The sequence below is a fragment of the Lynx canadensis genome, chromosome D4, assembly GCF_007474595.2.
Source record: "Lynx canadensis isolate LIC74 chromosome D4, mLynCan4.pri.v2, whole genome shotgun sequence".
Lineage (NCBI taxonomy): Eukaryota > Metazoa > Chordata > Mammalia > Carnivora > Felidae > Lynx > Lynx canadensis.
The window spans coordinates 88,419,622-88,436,810 of NC_044315.2; the positions used below are offsets into that span (position 1 = coordinate 88,419,622).

General features: G+C 60.3%; 1 protein-coding gene across 1 annotated transcript in view; it reads left to right on the top strand.

Annotated features, from left to right (window-relative positions):
• HMCN2 (hemicentin 2) overlaps positions 1-10,035 on the top strand; it is a 147,175-nt gene extending 137,140 nt beyond the window's left edge. The window contains exons 88-98 of the mRNA XM_030293836.1: positions 10-147; positions 248-369; positions 1,812-2,049; positions 3,245-3,307; positions 3,440-3,562; positions 4,270-4,404; positions 5,485-5,613; positions 6,133-6,453; positions 7,117-7,236; positions 8,078-8,204; positions 9,205-10,035. Of these exons, the coding sequence (XP_030149696.1) occupies positions 10-147; positions 248-369; positions 1,812-2,049; positions 3,245-3,307; positions 3,440-3,562; positions 4,270-4,404; positions 5,485-5,613; positions 6,133-6,453; positions 7,117-7,236; positions 8,078-8,204; positions 9,205-9,550 (1,862 nt within the window). The 3' untranslated portion in view covers positions 9,551-10,035. The remainder of the gene's footprint in view (positions 1-9; positions 148-247; positions 370-1,811; positions 2,050-3,244; positions 3,308-3,439; positions 3,563-4,269; positions 4,405-5,484; positions 5,614-6,132; positions 6,454-7,116; positions 7,237-8,077; positions 8,205-9,204) is intronic.
• Positions 10,036-17,189: the final 7,154 nt, after the last annotated feature.

Here is a 17,189-nt window from a genome sequence, read left to right on the forward strand (position 1 = left end):
CCCGTCCAGGGCCTCTGATGCGCGTGCTCTTGGTCACCGTCGCCCCCGTCTACTGGGCCCTGGCTGGAGAGACCGGAGACGCCCTGAACGGCCACTCTCTGACGGGCGGCAGCTTCCTGCAGAAGTCGCACGTGGAGTTCGCCACGGGTGAGCAGGGGTCTCCTCCCGGGGGGCCGGGGCGGCTGAGGCCCGAGCCCAGGGCCTCTCCCCCGTGGTGACTCCAGGCCGGGCGGGGGGCGGATTACAGGCGAGCTGCTCACGATGACCCAGGAGGCCAGGGGCCTGGATCCCGACGGCCTCCTGCTCCTTGACGTGGTGGTCAGTGGCGTCGTCCCTGGGAGCCTGGCTGACGCAGATCTTGAAGCGCAGGTGGGGACGCACCCCGAGGCGTGCAGGTGGGGGTGGGGGGCGAATGGGATGTGTTGCCCCAGGCGTCCCCTCCTGACACCCCAAGCGGGGCCTGGGGCGTGGCCTGGCCCGGACTTAGCCCAGTGGGAGGGTGCCCTGGGTCCAGCCTCTCGGGGACAGGCGTCCTCCCCACTTCATAAACCAAAGGGAAGCCACCTGCACAAGCGTCCCCAACCGGCTAGAGGAAGAGGTGACAGGCCTACCAGGCTTCCACCTCCAGCAACCCGGGGCCCCTCGAATGAGGGGCTAAGGCTCCTACCCCTTGGAAGTTGAAATCTCAGACATTCTCGGTCTCGTTCGTCCTCCCCCTCCCCCTGCTCCCCTCCCCCTTCTTCCCCTTCCTCCTCCTGCCCCCTCTTGCTCTCCATTCTGCTTCCCCTCCTTCCCTTCCACCCCTTCTCTCCCCTCCTCCCCCTTCCCCCTCCTCTTCTTCCTTCCCCTCCCCCTCCTTCCCCTCCTCTGCCTCCTCCCCCCTTCCCCCCTTCTCCCTTCCCCTCCTCCCCCTCTACCTCCTCCCCTGCCTCTTCCTCCCCTTCCTCCTCCTCCCCCCTTCTTCCTTCTGCTTCCCTCCTTCCCTTCTACCCCTCTCCCCTCCTCCCCCTTCCTCCTCTTCCCTCCTCCTCTTCTCCCTTCCCCTCCTCCCCCTCTACCTCCTCCCCTGCCTCTTCCTCCCCTTCCTCCTCCTCCCCCCCTTCTTCCTTCTGCTTCCCTCCTTCCCTTCTACCCCTCTCCCCTCCTCCCCCTTCCTCCTCTTCCCTCCTCCTCTTCTCCCTTCCCCTCCTCCCCCTCCCCCTCCTCTCCTACCTCTTCCTCCCCCCTTCCCCCCTCCTCCCCCTCCTCTGCCTCCTCCCCCACCCTTCCCCCACCTCTTCCCCTCCACCCCTTCTTCCCCCTCCTCCCCCTTCCCCCTCTTCCCTCCTCCTCTTCTCCCTTCCCTTCCCCCTCCTCTGCCTCCTCCCCCCTCTTCCCCCACCCTTCCCCCACCTCTTCCCCTCCACCCCTTCTCCCCCCTCCTGCTCCTTCCCCCTCTTCCCTCCTCCTCTTCTCCCTTCCCTTCCCCCTCCTCTGCCTCCGCCCCCCTCTTCCCCCACCCTTCCCCCACCTCTTCCCCTCTACCCCTTCTCCCCCCTCCTCCCCTCTTCCCCCTCCTCCCTCCTCCTCTTCTCCCTTCCCCTCCCCCTCCTCCCCCTCCTCCGCCTCCTCTCCCCTCTTCCCCCACCCTTCCCCCTACCTCTTCCCCTCCACCCCTTCTCCCCCCTCCTCCCCCCTTCCCCCTCCTCCCTCCTCCTCTTCTCCCTTCCCCTCCCCCTCCTCCCCCTCCTCCGCCTCCTCCCCCCTCTTCCCCCACCCTTCTCCCTACCCCTTCCCCTCCTCCCCTCCACCCCTCCTCCGCCCTCCTCCAGGACTTCGAGGAGCAGTATGTGCAGGTGGGGCCCGGCCGTCTCTTCGTGGGCTCCACGCAGCACTTCCTGCAGGACGGCCTTCCCACGTTCCTGCGCTGTAACCACAGCATTCAGTACGGCGCGGCCCGGGGCCTCCAGCCCCGGCTGGTGCAGCGCTTGCGGGCCTCGGCTATCGGCTCGGCCTTCGACCCCGAGGCTGAGGCCCTGCAATTCCAGCTGACCGCAGCCCTGCAGGCTGGTGAGGCCCCCGTCCTTCGTCTCCACTCCCCAGACACCCGCCGGGGGCCCCCGACGCACCTGGCTGACAGCCAAGGCGACACCCCACCTCCCGCACCCTCTCACCACGGACCGGAAACTGGGGACTGGGACAGCTCACCCCCTTGTCCACTCATCTCCAGCCTGTCCCTGGTCCTGTCTAACCATCCGCACCCCCAGCGGGGACACGGCTCTTCCGGCCGCTCCTGTTCAAACCCCCCAGAGCCTTTTCCCAGGCCCCACGGGGAAGGTCCAGGTCTACCCCCCAAGCTGACGTCCAAGACTCCAGCCATATGCCCCCCCTTCTCAAGGGTGCCTGCACCAGAGCTCCCTCCGCCCCGGGCAGCCGGGAGCCCCTGTTGGAACGCCTGGAGGCCCCCATGAACATGCCATATAATCTCAGCCGATGGATGGTAAAGATCTGTTACCATTATTTGAGGTCCCCGCTTGTTTTTAACATTGAACGTGGGACAGCGGTAAGAGCGTAGCTTTGGGGTCAGTCAGGCCCTCATTCAAACCCAGCCACACCATCTCCCAGCTGTGGGACCTTGGGGGCGATGCCCTGGCCCTCTCTGAGCCTCAGTGTTCCCGCCTGTAAAGTGGGCATAACATCACCTGCCTCGCAGGGTATCAGGAATAGCGGTGTTTTCTCTAGAACCCTCGCCGGGCACCCGGGGATCGATTGCTCTGTCCAGCATGCTGTCCTTACGCTGATTTCGGTAGTTGGTCTCTTTGTCTCCAGACCGCAGCCTGCCGCCACCCCTCGGTGTGCTCGCTGCCCCCATCAGATGCTGTCATTTGCCCATTCTGCACACCCCCCACCCCGGGCACAGCCGGGGCCACGCCCACTCCTCTGGATTCTCAGAGTGCCCTTTCGCACGCATGGGCATCCGGTGGGCATCCCGTGTCCTACTTTTCCTTCACGATTTCCCCTGCGTCTGTGAGTTTACAGTCCAGCCAGCTCGTGTGGCACGAGCCACAGCCAGCGCCTCCACCAGGCCTGAGCTGGGAACAGGCTCGCCGACTGGCTGGGCACGGGCCTGGCTCAGGGCCGAGGGGACATCGGCCTGGCCAGGCTGGCAGGAGGGAGGCGCATTCGGCCGGGGCTGCTGTCTGTCCCGGGGCGCCTTGGGTACGGTGCCCTTGCGTGCTTAGGACCTACCCCCTTCGCCTTGCAGAAGAGAATGAAGTCGGCTGCCCAGAGGGCTTCGAGCTGGACACCCAGGGAGAGTTTTGTGTGGGTGAGTGCCCTCCCCTCCCCTGGCATGGCCGAGGGAGGCCTCTCAGCCGGGGTCGGATGATGTGTCCCGGCCGGCTGGCAGGAGGGCCAGTGGGTGCAGACCACCAGATCCCGCCCACCCCCCTCTTCCCAGACAGGGACGAGTGTTCGGCCGGCCCCAGCCCCTGTTCTCACTCCTGCCACAACGCACCCGGCCGCTTCTCCTGCTCCTGCCCAGCCGGCTTTGCCCTGGCCAGGGATGACAGGAACTGCAGAGGTGAGTGGGCCCGGGTGCAGAGGCTCTCCTGGGAGTTGGCCTGGGTGTGTGGGGGGCGCTGCAGAGCCGGGACCCTGGCCAGGGGCACCCGCCTCAGGACCTGGCCCGTTCCCGATGGCACGGATGCCAGCCTGGGGGTGGCGATGCCCCGTTTCCCCTGGGAACTTCCTGCTAGGAGGGCTGCAGATCAGAGAGGCTCAAGTCCTGGGGGTGCTGGGGAGCCCCAAAGACATACACGTGCCCACCGCGTGCTCGTGCATACGTGCCCGCCGAGCCCGGACACGGGCTCAGGCGCTTTCCTAACATGGCAGTCATTTCCAGCCAGCGGGGGTTGGAACGCAGTGGACCCCCATCTGTCCCCTTAACACAGCTTCTGGACAACAAATCTGACCGTAGGGCGCTGTCCAGATGCTGACCCTCCCCTCTGCACCCGTCTACTTCCACCAGGGAGGCCTGGCATGGCCAAGTCCCCACTGGGCTTTGAGCTGGGTGCCCGAGGGACACTGTAACCTCCTATCAGGTGCCCCAGGCCAAGGCCTATGGCAACATGCTGGAAAGAGCTAACAGGAGAGGTGGGGACCTTCTTGCCAGGGGCTCCTGGGCCGGGGGATGAAGCCTGTGCATTTAGGTTGGCCAGGGTCAGGGTGGCGAGGAGGGCCCGGGGGACACGCGTTCACGCAGCCCCCTGCCCCCGTTCGCCCCGCCAGATGTGGATGAGTGCGCGTGGGATGCCGACCTTTGCCAGCAGGGACAGAGCTGCGTGAACCTCTTCGGGTCCTACCACTGCCTCCCCGACTGCAGGCCTGGCTTCCGGGTGGCCGCTCATGGGGCCGGCTGTGAAGGTGACAGGGGCGTGACGTGGGGCTGTCCGTGCTCTGGTGGTTGCCTGGGTTCAGCAGAGGAGGTGCTGTGTGCCATGGGGACTCTGGGCCTTCGGGGGAAGCAGAAGGAGCAGAGAGGCCGGGGAGAAAGCTTGAGCTGGACTCAAGAGGTCTGAGACCTGGCCTGGCCTAGCCTGGCCGCTGGCAATTTGAGGACCCTGGGACAAGTGTCTGTTCCCGTCCAGACCTTAGGTTTCTCATCTCATGAAGGGGGACCAGGTCAGGGATGGCAAACACATGCTACGTCTGCTGTCGCTTCCCCGATTTCCCCTTGTGGATCGTGGCCCGGCCCAGACACGGCCTCCGGATCCTTCTCGACACAGCTTCTCCAGCAGCCACTATGAATCGGCCGCAGTGAGCCTTTGAGAGAAGCTCAGTGCCTCAGTGGCACCCCTGGAAGGGTGACCCCGCCCCCGGGGCTCTTCCGGCTCCAGCCTCCCATAGCCTCCCCATCACGATCACAGCTCCTCAGACAGGCTCCTCCTCTGAGTGGTAGGACCACCTAGTGAAGGGACAAAGTCTGGTGGAACCGGAACTCAGAAGAGGAGGTCACCCCATGTCCGTGGCCTCAGGGAGTGCCCTGTCCACCTAGACGGCTCCTCTGCCCTCACCGCCTCCTCTCTTACCAGTTCTTGGAGCTCTTTCCCCCAGTCAGGCTCCTACCCCCTTCACGCACGTGATCCAGTTTTCTCCCCACGGCCCCGTGAAGAGGTCCCATCCTGACCCCTCTGCACAGATGAGGAAACTGAGGCCAGGACAGGGAGAATTCCTTGCTCAAGGACTAAGGGATATGACAGAGCTCAGCCCAAACCCGGGACTCTGCCTCCAAAGCCCCTTCTTTCTTTTGGATCCGGAACCTTCTCACCCTCCAAAGTGGGTGTGATGAGGAGAGGTGGCTGCAGGCGTGGGCCTTCTACCTGGTGGCACTCAGGTTGGAGAAGGGGGCAGGGATGAGGCCCAGATGTGCAGAGGCATGCTGTGTCCGTTGGGGGCAGGGGGAGAGGCTCGGCCCCACCTCTGTCCGCACCCCTGCCTCCCCAGATGTGGACGAGTGTCTGGAGCGGTCGGACGAATGTCACTACAACCAGATCTGTGAGAACACCCCAGGCGGGCACCGCTGTAGCTGCCCCAGAGGGTACCGGCTCCAGGGCCCCGGCCTGCCCTGCCTAGGTATGGGGCCACTCACCCCCTGGTTGGAGCCCTGGTCAGCACCCCCCGGCTGACCCCGCAAGCAGCGGGTGTTTATGACAAGGGCGTCGTTGAGTTTTGCGAGTAACCCAAACAGCAGCTAACACTGCCCGTGCGCCCACCGCGTGTGCGGGTCAGGGCTCTGCCGCTGTCTGGCACTGAACCTTCCCGGGGAGCCCGGGAGGAGGAGGTGGAGGAGGAGGGTGGGGAGGAGTGGGGTGGGTCTCAGAGAGGCTTAGCAGGGAGAATGGGCCTCACCGGGATGCTGCAGTACTGGGGGTAGTCTGGGATGAGGCTCAGAGCTGGGGGAGGCTGGGGCCTCTTTGCGCAGCAGAGGCAGGAGGCGGTCCGGGAGAGGCAAGGCTTGCGGGCAGGCCTGAAGGCAGTGGGGGAGGCGGCTGGATTCTGGGGAAGGCGGGAGACCGGGAGGGATGAGGCGGGGGGAGCTGTGGCGAGCCCTGAGCCGCCCTTGGCTCCCTGCCTGGCCTTGTTCCTTTCCAGATATCAATGAGTGCCTGCAGCTGCCCGGGACCTGTGCCTACCAGTGCCAAAACCTCCAGGGTGGCTACCGCTGCCTGTGCCCGCCGGGCCAGACCCTCCTCCGTGACGGCAAGACCTGCACCCCCCTAGAGCAGAGTGAACAAAATGTGACCACTGTCAGCCACCGGGGCCCCTTAGTGCCCTGGCTGCGGCCCCGTACCCCTAACCCCAGGGGCTCTTACCAGGCCTGGGTCTCCCTCCGGCCGGGCCCCGGAGCCCTGAGCAGTAAGGGCCGGGCCTGGTGCCCCGCTGGCTTCATCCGGCAGAACGGCGTCTGCACGGGTAAGGCCAAGCCCCAGCCATCCCACTGGGGACACGCCCCGCTCCGGTGTGTCGTGCGCCCCGACCGGGTGCGTGGGCACCACACCCCATGTTCAGAAACCCGGGGCTCACGGCAAGCAGGGTGGGAGGTGCAGTCACTTTCGTGGCTACGTGCCATCGGGAGGCCCTGGCTGTACTAATGGGCAAGGGGCTTCCAAGAGGGGGGAGGGACTCTTGGCCCAGAGAGAGGGTCTGTCCCCCGGGGAAGCCACTTTGGAGAAACACTGCTTTCGGTGCGTAGAGGTGAAGCAGTCAGGGAGGGAGATTTGCAGGAGCGTTCCAAGTTGATCTGAGACCCTGAACAGAGACTGGTGGGTGGGGGGGTGGGGGGGGGAGGCTAGGGACAGCCCCCCCCCCAAATCCCCCCCGCGGAGGCTGGTGCTGGGCTGCAGAGGCAAAGGGGAGACAGTGTTGAGGGCAGACGTGCTTCAGCATTCCTGCCTGGGCAGAGAGGTCTGGGCAGCGTCTCCCCGCCAGGCCCTGCGAACGTGGGGTGGGCAGGGCGGAGAGAAGGCGTGGGCCGCCGCAGCCAGGGACATCCCCTTAGCCTGGCGCCCTGGGCGTCTGTGACTCAGTGCGTGTCTCTGGCCCCATCCCCCCCCCCCACCCCTGCGCCTGGGCCAGACCTGGACGAGTGCCGGGTGAGGAACCTTTGCCAGCACGCCTGCCGAAACACCGAGGGCAGCTACCGGTGCCTCTGCCCCAAGGGTTACCGCCTCCTCCCCAGCGGGAAAAACTGCCAGGGTGAGCCGTGGCCCTCCCCCCCTCCCAGTGCGGGAGGGACCAGGACAGGGCTTCTCACGTGAGGGTGGGGCAGGGAGCCGAGCTCAGAGCACCCCAGGGGCCCACAGCTAGGCAAGCCGGAACCAAGAGATGGGGGGCATGGGCAGGCTGAGAGCAGCCCTGGGGGGCGTCCATCGCAGCCCCGCTGTGTGTCCCTGGACAACTCACTTCCCCTCTCTGAGCCTCAGCCTCCTGGTGAAATGGGGCTGACACGCTCCCTTAAATGGCCGGATGAGACACGTGGAGGGCGGGCCCAGAGCCAGCTGCTGGTGGGAGCAGCGGAGCACTCTCCTTGATGTGCTCCGGGGGCGAGAGCCAGCCATGCCGCCGCGTCCCCCGCTCCTCCTCCCCACCCCTGTAGAGTGGGAATCTGCCTCCAGCCTACCTTGCCCGTGTCCATCCCTCACTTTCTGCCACGAGGGTCTGTGAATGTCCTCCGAGGAGGGCGGGGCTTCCACTGGGGCAGACAGGGGTCACGGGCAGTCTTCACTCGGGGTCCAAGGGCAGCCGTCATCTCTCCCAGGCTGTGCAACCCAGCTCTGGGCTCAGGAGGTCCCCAGGGTGCCCCCCTAGGGAGATGGGGAGGTGCTCGGGACCTGCCGGTTGGGCTATCATAGGTCAAGGTGGCTGGGTTCAAGGGGAGAGGGGCTGCCTACCTCCCTGGTCCCCCAAAGGCATTTTTCTCTTTAGCACCTCCCTTCCCCCGCCCCCACTCCCATGCCGTCTCTGGTTCCTGCCCTGGTCCCTTCCACTTTACTCCACTGTTTCACTCCCCACTTCTGTGCCAACCTCCCCCACCCAGACATCAATGAGTGCGAGGAGAACGACGTCGAGTGTGGGCCCAGCCAGATGTGCTTTAACACCCGCGGCAGCTACCAGTGCGTGGACACACCATGTCCGGCCACCTACCGGCAGGGCTCCAGCCCAGGGTAAGGGCTGAGGCGGCTGGGGGTGAACTGGGGCACACTGCCAGGAGCTGGGGGCTTACATTCTGGCTCCTGGGCGGCCGGACCCTTCCCCCAGAAAGGCCATGTCTCAGGCAGGGGCCAGTGGGGTCACCCCTGCCAGGACTCCCGAGTGAGGCGACTATGCCCACAGGGCAGCGTACCTCCCCGCAGCCACACGGGTGGCAAGCTGACCCGAACGCTAGCATTTACCGCGGTGACGCTGTGGCCGGAACAGAATCCTGGGGGGCGGGGATAGGCCAGAGGCCACACAGAATTGGAGATGAACACGTGAGATGTAGGGGAACACATGACCATATACATAAAACCCTAGACATGGACACACACACACACACACACACACACACACATATAAATGCCACCCAGAAACCCCCCCAAAACCCCAGGACTCAGACACACACTGGCGCACGAACACGAAACACATCTCCTTCACCCCGCTCCCACCGGCCACAGACGCTTGGAAAGATGCGCGGACTCGGGGATGTTGGCGGACACGAGCTGTAGCCGCAGCAGTTAGGGAAGGTGACTTTGCCCTGGCGACTCTACCCCTCGGGAAGACCAGGCCGGGGGTGGGGACACCGATGCCCTTGGCAAGGCTAAGCACGCGTCTTTGAGCCCCACCACCCCTGACCCCTTGCAAATCCAGAGCAGACGACTCGGTTCCGGGGCTGCAGGCAGGCCTGGGGGGCCCCAAACTTTATTGCCGCCCTGCGCCCACCGGCGAGCCCTGGAGCGTGGGTCTGGAAAGTTCTGTGGGGTTATGGGACCCGCTCCGATGGGAAGGCTTCTTTGGGCCTCAGTCTGCGGAGTCTCTCAAGTGGGCTAATGGTGCCTGTAGAGAAGCCACTGGGGGGGGCAAGGGGCCGGGCGGCGCCCGGGAGAACCGCGCGGCCTGGGGCCGAGGTCCGGTTTGCAGACCACGCTGTGACGGCACCCGGAGTCGATCCGTCTGTCCCGCCCGCAGGACGTGTTTCCGACGCTGCTCGCAGGACTGCAGCGCGGGCGGCCCCTCCACGCTGCAGTACAAGCTGCTGCCGCTGCCCCTGGGCGTGCGCGCCCACCACGATGTGGCCCGCCTCGCCGCCTTCTCCGAGGCCGGCGTCCCCGCCAACCGCACGGAGCTCAGCGTGCTCGAGCCCGACCCGCGCAGCCCCTTCGCGCTGCGCCCGCTGCGCACCGGCCACGGCGCCGTCTACACCCGCCGCGCGCTCACCCGCGCCGGCCTCTACAGGCTCACCGTGCGCGCCGCCGGGCCGCGCCACCAGAGCGTCTTCGTCCTGCTCATCGCCGTGTCCCCCTATCCCTACTGAGGGGCGTGGTCACTGGCCGCCGCTTTGGGGGCCAGTGACCTCCAGGGATGGGGAGGGGGGCCAGGGAGGAGCCGGAGCGGCCCCCACCGCCCGCCCGCCCGGTGGCTCTTGCCCTCACCACCTGCTGTGGCAAGAAGCGTCACCCCCCCTCCCCACCTTGTGCGTCATTGAGCCCTTAAGCAAACACGACCCTGTGCAACCTTGACCCCAGGACGTCAAGGACCCGATCTCCCCCCCACCCCCCGCGGAGGTGGAGCTGGGCACTCAAGAGTGTAAGGCTGTCCTTGGGTGGTGAAGCCTGCTTGTCTGAGGGGGGCTCCTCCAGGCTTGCCCCAAACTCCAGGGAGACCTGGGCTGGGACACAGCACACCAGGAGGCCCCAGGGGAGGGACAGACCCCTAGAGGGTGACAGCGGCTATCCTCTGCCCACAGAACTGTGTCATCCTGAGCCCCGTGTGTGTACGTATAACATAAAAACGTTTCCTTTTAACCAACTTCATCTCCGTCCAGTTATTTTGCTCTGGTCAGGAGGGGCTTTGGCTGGAAGGGAGGCCACCACCCTTCTGGTCCAGCAGCCCTGGGCCTCGGGCAGGAAGGTGCTCCCTGGTGGAGGTCCCGGGAGAAGGTGGGGGAGGCTGGAGTCTCCGCGGGTTGCGGGGAGGAAGAGGGAGATGCTACCTGAAAAGTAAGCATGTTGGGCCAGATCCCTGGGGCCTCTAGGCCATCGCAGGGACTTTGGCTTTGACGGAATGAGCTGGGAAGGGACAGGATTAGAACATCTATGTATGTAAGGGTACGTCTCCAGGGTGCTGGGGAGGGTCTGAGTCACCAGGGACTCTGCAGAAGCGCAGGGAGCTGCTTCTCTGCCCACAACCCGACCCTGCCTCAGCCACCACCCTGTGGCCGCTGCCCTTGGCCACAACCTCTGGCAGAAAGAGGCTCTATCGCACGTGGTTTTGAAGAGGAGAGACCCTTCCTCCCCCTTCCCTTTGCTCAGGGTGACACCGTCACCTCCCCCTTTGCGTCCTCATTCTCTCAGCTGGGCAGGGAGGAAAAAAGCTGTCTTGAGTTATTTCTCACTAACGGGTGAATGACAACCAGACTCTGTAAGCAGAGACTTCCAGCAGTGCCGCATGAAACGGGGAAACGGCTGTGTCCATTTTACAGATGGACAAAAGGAGGCTCCGAGAGAGGGCGTGACCCAGCCACTAGCTGGATGGGCGACTGGTTCATGGTTCGACTGGCCCTCCGGATCTCCACTGGACGGCCCCACCTGAACCTCCCCGGGGCATTTCCTCCTCAAAGCTATTTTGTTCTCCTTTAAGCCAGGGGTCTGCGAACTTTTGCCGTGAAGGGCCAGATAAAGGAAAGCTCTGGGCTTGGCGAACCTCGGCTCTGTTGAAATCACTCCCCTCCCCGCGGCAGCGCTCGAGGAGCCACACAGCACACGAATGAATGAGCGTGGCTGTGTCCCAATAAACTATGACTGGACACTGACGTTGGACGTTCATACAATTTTCACATGTCACGAAATACTCTTTTGATTTTTTTTCCCCCCAACCATTTGCGAGTGCAAAATCCATTCTGAGCTTGCAGGCTTCACAAAAACTTGCGGGGGGCTGTAGTCCGCCACCCCGGATTTAAGCCACGGAAGTCACGAACGATGAAGGAGAAACTCGAGGGGGCGGGGTCCGGCAAGCCCCCCCACACCCATTTGTCCGGCGCCCACCTGTGAGGACCTCCCTTGGGAGAAACGCCCCTCTTTGTGCAACCCTAGGGGCCAGAGGTCACAACCTGCGCCCTGCCGTTTGCTGGGCTGTTAATTTTTTATGGAGCCCGTGAAAAGGTCAGCCCCAGGGTGAGGCACTGCAGAGGTGAGACCCGCGGAGGGGAGGTGCGGCCTCCTCTTTCACCCCTGCTGCCTCCTGTCTGCTGCTTCCCAGTCTCCCCCCCGGCCCTTCATGTTTGCAGACCATCTGTTGGCATGCCCAGTGCCTTGTGGGCCCGAGTTTTCCTTCTCCCAGGAGACCCAGAGGCAAGAAAGAGTATGCCCATTTCAAAGATGAAGGAATGGGGGCTCAGAGAAGGCAAGCCGCTAGCCCAAGCTCACACAGCCTGCAGGGAAGAAGAACTCAACTCAGGCTCTCTGACTCCAGAGCCCGGGGGGTGTTAGCCTGCAGGCCCCCTGTCTCCACTCCCCAAGAAAGGAGGATGGGAGGTGAAGGAGGGCCAAGGACAGGATGAAGAGGAGGGACCGCGACAATTCAAGACAGTTCAAGACCTGAGGAGCCACGAGGGGAGTGTCCATTCAGTCCTGCCTCCCCCACCTTCCAAATGGCCATTTGAGCTGGTGGAAAGGGCTGATTGCTCAAAGTCTGGCAGTGAGCCGGTAGCAGACCTGGCCTGGAATCCGGGCCGTGAACTCTCAGGCTTGTGCTCCCCTGCCCCACCCACCCCTGCCCAGATCCACAGGGAGCAGATCCAGGAGCAGAGGAGGAGCCAGCCCCAAGCGAGCCTTTTCCACTGCTGCTTTTCTAGCTGCCGACCAGCTCCCGTCATTGGCCAGGGCCCCATCCAGCCACCCCAGCCCCCAGCACCACCTGACCTCCGGGCGGAGGCTGTCCCGATCCATCAATGGTGATAAACAGCCCTGTAGGTCACTCATTAAACTCCCTGATGCCGGTTTTTCCAAGAACCCAACAAACAAATGGACTCTGTGTTCCCTCTGGGCAGGGACTGGCAACCTGGGGGTCTGGCCTAGAGGACACTCTTGTTCCTGGAGCCAGTGCCCAGGCCTGGGCAGCAGCAGAATGGTATCCAGTGCCAAGCATGGGATGGTTGTGCCGGTGAAGTGTCTGCGGTCTCCACATTCCCAGGCCCCTGTGTGACTCACAGGCGCGAGCCCTCGAGTGGCAGGGGCGACACGGAGGACAAGAGGGGTCTGCTCCTTGGTTAGATGCACAGGCTGCATCTACGTTCAGACAAGTGGCCGCAATAGAGCCGACCCTTAGAAAAGCCACCCCGGGGGCGCCCGGGTGGCTCGGTCTGTTAAGCGTCCGACTTCGGCTCAGGTCATGATCTCACGGTTCGTGGGTTCGAGCCCCGTGTTGGGCTCTGCGCTGACAGCTTAGAACCTGGAGCCTGCTTCGGATTCTGTGTCTCCCTCTCTCTCTGCCTCTCCCCCACTCATGCTCTGTTTCTCTCTCTCTCTCCCTCTCTCTCAAAAACGGAAAAAAAACATTTAAAAATTCTTTTAAAAACGCTTATCTACAATATCATCACATCAAATAAAAAATTCAACAATCCTGTCAGTGTTCATTCACGTTTCCAAGTGGTCACAAAAAGGGTGTTTCTTTTACGCTTTTTTTTTTTTTTTAATGTTTAGGCTTAAAAAAGTCAGGATCCAAAGGAGGTCTACATATTGCGATTAAGTACATCCTTTATGTCTCTTTGAACCCTACGCCCCCCTATCTCCTTTTTTCTCCCGTAAAAACTTAAAAATCAACTTTACTGAGATATGATCATTCCAGGAATGCAAGAGTTGGTTCAACGCTTGAAAATCAATCAATGTAACTTACCACGTTCATAGAATAAAGAGAAAATCATATGATCATCTCAATAAGTGCAGGAAAAGCACTTGACAAAATTCAGCCCATACTCATGATAAAAACTCTCAACAAACTAAGAGTAAAAGTGACCTTCTTCACCTGATGAAAAGTGACTATGGAAAATCTACAGTTTGGGGCACCTGGGTGGCTTGGTTGGTTAATTGGCCCCACATGGCGGGGTAGGGCGTGGGGTAGGGAGGATTCTCTGCTCAGGATTCTCTCTCTCTCTCTCTCTCTCTCTGCCCCTCACCGACTCATGCTCTGTCTCTCAAAATGAATAAATAAACTTAAAAAAGAAACCCTACACTAACATCATAGTGGAAGACGGAATGAATGCCTTCCCCAAGAATATGAACAACACAAGGATATCGACCTTCACCATTTTTATTCAATCTTATACTGGGGGTCCTCACCATTGCGATAAGGCAAGAAGAAAAAGCACAGAGATAATACAGGGAAAAGCAAGATTGTCTCCATTCACAGTGGACATTATTGTCTACATAGAAAATCCTAAGGTATTTACAAATGTCTACTAGGATTGGGGTGCCCGGGTGGCTCAGTCGGTTGAGTGTCCGACTTCGACTCAGGTCGTGATCTCACGGTCTATGGGTTAGAGCCCCGCATCGGGCTCTGTGCTGACAGCTCAGGGCCTGGAGCCTGCTTCGGATTCTGTCTCCCTCTCTCTCTGCCCCTCCCCCACTCACTCTCTCTCTCTCTCTCTCTCTCTCTCTCGAAAATAAATAACATTAAAATAAAAGTCAGGGATGCATGAGTGGCTCAGTCGGTTAAGCGTCTGACTTCGGCTCGGGTCATGATCTGGTGGGTTCATGAGTTGGAGCCCCACATCAGGCTCTGTGCTGACAGCTCAGAGCCTGGAACCTGCTTCGGATTCTGTGTCTCCCTCTCTCTCTCCGCCCCTCCCCTGCTCATGCTCTGTCTCTCTCTCTCTCTCTGTCAAAAATAAATAAACATTAAAAAAATTTTTAATAAAAAAACCCCAAATATCTACTAGGATTAGTCAGTGACGTCAGCAAGGTGGCTGAATATAAGGCAAATATACAAAAACCAGCCGTATTTCTATATACTAGCAACAAACAACTAGAAAATGAAATTTAAATCATGTACAATAGTATCCAAAAGTTTAAAATACTTCAAATAGGAAGAAGTTTAATGAAAGATAAGCAAGAACTGTACATTAAAACCTACAAAACATTGCTCAGACATCTGAACCAAGATGGATCCTTCGGCACTCCTGTTGAAACTGAGGACTTTTATACCACCCATCAAGGACACACCAACCGGCCGGGTTTTCCTCTTCTCTGAGCAGAATGAGGCCCAAGAATAAGCCTCCAGCTGGCGAGTCATATAACCTGTCCGGTAAAACATCCATCCCAAGGCTGGGCTCTGAAGCTGGTTTAAGGCAAAAATTGAATCCATCACAAATGAAGATCATCTCAAGATGTAACCTCCTATAGATTGGCCTGAGTTTCTTTCTCATTGCTCATGTAAATAGCAACTAATACTTTTCTTTTTTTTTTTAAGGTTAATTTATTTCTGAGAGAGAGAGAGAGACAGAGTGCGAGCAGGGGGAGGGGCAGAGAGAGAGGGAGACACAGAATGTGAAGCAGGCTCCGGGCTCTGAGCTGTCAGCACAGAGCCCGATGCAGGGCTCGAACTCAAAAACTGTGAGATCGTGACCTGAGCCGAATTTGGAGGCTTAACTGACTGAGCCACCCAGTTGCCCCCAGCTAATACTTTTCAGTAAACAGTCTGAAGTCTTTTTAAATGCTGGAAAATGTAAGAAGATATAAATAACTGGAGAGGTATACCATGATCATGGATTGAAAAATTCAATATTGTTAAGCCATCCATTCCCCCCCCACCCCAAGATGCTATATAGATTTGTTGCAATTCGCAATCAAAATTCCAGCAGGCTTTTTATGGAAACTGGCCATCTGTTTCTACTATTTATATGGAAATGCAAATGAGCTGAAATAGCCACAACAATTTTGAAACGGAACAAAATTGGAAGATACACCCTATCGGACTTCCAGGCTTACTATAAAGCTGTAGTAATCAACATGGTGTAGTATTGGCATAAGAATTAATAGATCAGTGGAACACAAGAGGGAGTCCAGAGACATATTCACACTTACACGGTCGGTTAATTTTCAACAAATGTGCCAACGTAATTCAATGGAGAAAGGAGAGTCCTCAACTAATGTTACTAGAACAACTAGGAAGTAACATGGGGGAAATGAACCACCAAAGGGTTTAAGAAGGGTGTGACTTATTCTGCGTTTTTAAGAACTCTCTGCTCTTGTGCAGAGAAAGGATTTGTGGGCGGGGAGCAGGAGACTGGGAGAGAGAAGCAGGGAAATGATCAAGGAGGCTATAGCAATGGTCTGAGTAAGAGAAGACAGGCCAGTGGGGAGGAGGTGGAGATCGGAAGGAAAGGGCAGGCTCTGGATACACGCAGAAGATTCGAACTTCTCAGTGTCTCCACTCGGTCAGGCGTACGTGCCGCTGTCCTTTTAGAGGCACCACCCAAGGTCACTTACCTAGGAGGTGTGGAGGGTCCTTCAGGAGCCCTGACCTGGGTGTGGGTGAAAGGTAAAGGCCACGGTGGCTCAGCGCCAGGTAGGGGAGCCCCTCTGGCCAGGCCCCGGCCGTGGACCCACGACCTGTTCTGCAGGGTGAGGGCCGGGGCAGGGTGTGGATGTCCACCTGGCAGGTGGAGGGGTGCATGATGAAAGTGCCTCATCCAGAAGCCGGCCAGTCCATCCTGGCCTTGATCTCTGCCTCTCAATCACCCTGGTGCCCAGTGGGCGGGACCCCTGCTAGCTGTTGGGCCCATTTTCCTCTTAGGAGAGCTGTGTCACCAGCTCCTGTGCGTCAGAAAGGGACAGTCCCCTGGACTGGAGCCATTTCTGCAGCAGAGCGTAAAGGTCCCTGCAGCCTGGGACCCTGGGACAGAGACCCTGGTGCCTCTATCAATTCAACCCAAGCCCGAGCTAGAGCAGAGGGTTTGGCCGGAGCTTCAGACCCTGGGGTCTAGTCCTGCTCTGCCACTAACATGCTGTGTGGCCTAGGGAAAGGTATACCCTCTCTGTGCTGCAGGTTCCTATCCGTAAAATGGGGATAACAGTCATAGTGGCCTCATATAGGGGGATCATGTAGAGCAAATAAAGCTAAGGAGAATGAAACCGTGCTTGGTGATATCCACAAGGGTGTGATTGAGCCCCAGATCCACCCAGATGAACTCACTTCCTCCTCCATCCCGCTGCCCCTCCCCCATCTGTCCTAGACCGACAGGGGCTTATCCCTCACCCCACCGACTTCCTAAGGTTCGGGTAATGGGGCTTCTCTCTGGAGCCACCACTGGCTCTGGAGAGCTTGGGGGAACATCAGGCCTCCCTGCCTCAGTTTCCCCCCCCACTTGCTCTGCAGTAACTCCCAGGAGGTGGTCCCTATTCACCCACACCCTCCCCACCTTTCTCAACCAGCAGTGACATCTTAAAGGAAGAAACAAAGACCCAGCACAGTCACAGGACGGTCCTTCCCCACTCCTGCTGGGGAAGGAAGCCGCCCCAGGCTGCACACCCGAGGCTGCAGGTCCTCACTTGCTTCCTGCTCGTGCGGAAGGCCAGGGGCTCTGCGAGGCCCAGAGGCGGCTGAGTGAGTGGGTTCAGGGGCCAGCCGCCATCTCGCCTGCTGGCAGGAAGGTGCCTGAAGTCACCCAGCCCCACACAGCTCTTGGGGCACTTCCTTGCCATCACGGCCACTCCTGGGGTTTGGGTGTCTGAGGCTGGGGCGTTCACAGGGACCAAAAGCCGTGGTTCTGCTTGTCAGTTGCTTTAATGCCTTTTGCCTCCTGATGTGCTCACAGCCACTAACCTGGCAGACGTGCTTGGTGGCCAGGCAGGGATGCCCGGGGCTGGGACGGGCTGGGGCGGGGGCGCTGACTGGGAGGACTAAGTGACGAAGCCAGCGGCCTTCACTCCTCTCTCTGCCAAGGGTCCCCTTCTCTG